General features: G+C 43.2%; 1 protein-coding gene across 4 annotated transcripts in view; it reads left to right on the top strand.

Annotated features, from left to right (window-relative positions):
• Positions 1-1,408, top strand: part of LOC107619125 (actin-1) — a 3,374-nt gene that overhangs the window by 1,384 nt on the left and 582 nt on the right. For all 4 annotated transcript variants that reach the window (XM_021111621.1, XM_021111623.1, XM_016321350.2 and 1 more), the window contains 2 exons: positions 119-512; positions 601-1,214. In XM_021111621.1, the coding sequence (XP_020967280.1) occupies positions 119-512; positions 601-1,214 (1,008 nt within the window). The remainder of the gene's footprint in view (positions 1-118; positions 513-600; positions 1,215-1,408) is intronic.

Genomic DNA, 1,408 nt, shown 5'->3' with positions numbered 1-1,408 from the left:
TTATACATTTTTACTATAATTAATTATTATCAATATTAAATTAATAAAAAAAATAATCTAGATAACATGACCAGTTGAGTTCTGGAATCATGATTATATGTATTTAATTATTTTGTAGGCTGGATTTGCTGGAGATGATGCTCCAAGGGCAGTGTTCCCAAGCATTGTGGGGCGTCCGCGGCACACGGGAGTGATGGTTGGAATGGGACAAAAGGATGCATATGTGGGTGATGAAGCTCAATCGAAGAGAGGTATTTTGACCCTCAAGTACCCAATTGAGCATGGCATTGTTAGCAACTGGGATGACATGGAGAAGATTTGGCATCACACTTTCTACAACGAGCTTCGTGTGGCTCCTGAAGAGCACCCTGTTCTTCTCACTGAAGCACCTCTCAATCCCAAGGCCAATCGTGAGAAAATGACCCAAATCATGTTTGAGACCTTCAATGCTCCTGCCATGTATGTTGCCATCCAAGCTGTGCTCTCCCTTTATGCTAGTGGCCGCACAACTGGTAATTCAACTTTCTTAATTAACTCTTATGATTGTTGAGTTTGTTTGATGGATGTGAAATTAAATAACGTCTCTGTAATGTAATGAAGGTATTGTTCTGGACTCTGGAGATGGTGTGAGTCACACAGTTCCAATATACGAAGGGTATGCCCTGCCACACGCAATCCTGCGTTTGGACCTTGCAGGTCGTGATCTGACAGATTATCTAATGAAAATCTTGACGGAGCGTGGATACTCCTTCACAACCTCTGCTGAGCGTGAAATTGTGAGAGACATGAAGGAGAAGCTCTCCTACATTGCTCTGGATTACGAGCAGGAGCTGGAAACTTCCAAGACGAGCTCGGCCGTGGAGAAGAGCTACGAGCTGCCGGACGGTCAGGTGATCACAATAGGGGCGGAAAGGTTCCGGTGCCCGGAAGTGCTGTTCCAGCCTTCCATGATCGGAATGGAAGCCGCAGGCATACACGAAACGACTTACAACTCCATCATGAAGTGTGATGTTGATATCAGGAAGGATCTTTATGGTAACATTGTTTTGAGTGGTGGAACCACAATGTTTCCGGGTATTGCTGATAGGATGAGCAAGGAGATTTCTGCATTGGCACCCAGTAGCATGAAGATTAAGGTTGTTGCACCGCCAGAGAGGAAGTATAGTGTCTGGATTGGAGGCTCCATTTTGGCTTCACTCAGCACCTTCCAACAGGTACGTATAATACTGTGCATTTTTATAAAGTGGAAACTCAGGTGTAGTCGACTTCACGTGAAGTTGATATCTGAGAGCCGCTAGATGATTTAACTTATTTGACTAAATTTTCATCTAATGGTTCTCAAATATCAACTTCACATAAAGTGGTCGGCACCTGAGTTTTTACCTTATAAAGAAAATATTAACTTAAA

Source organism: Arachis ipaensis, chromosome B09 (genome assembly GCF_000816755.2).
Source record: "Arachis ipaensis cultivar K30076 chromosome B09, Araip1.1, whole genome shotgun sequence".
Classification (NCBI taxonomy): Eukaryota; Viridiplantae; Streptophyta; class Magnoliopsida; order Fabales; family Fabaceae; genus Arachis; species Arachis ipaensis.
The sequence above is the reverse complement of the archived record's forward strand: the minus strand, read 5'-3'. Positions and strand labels throughout refer to the sequence as shown.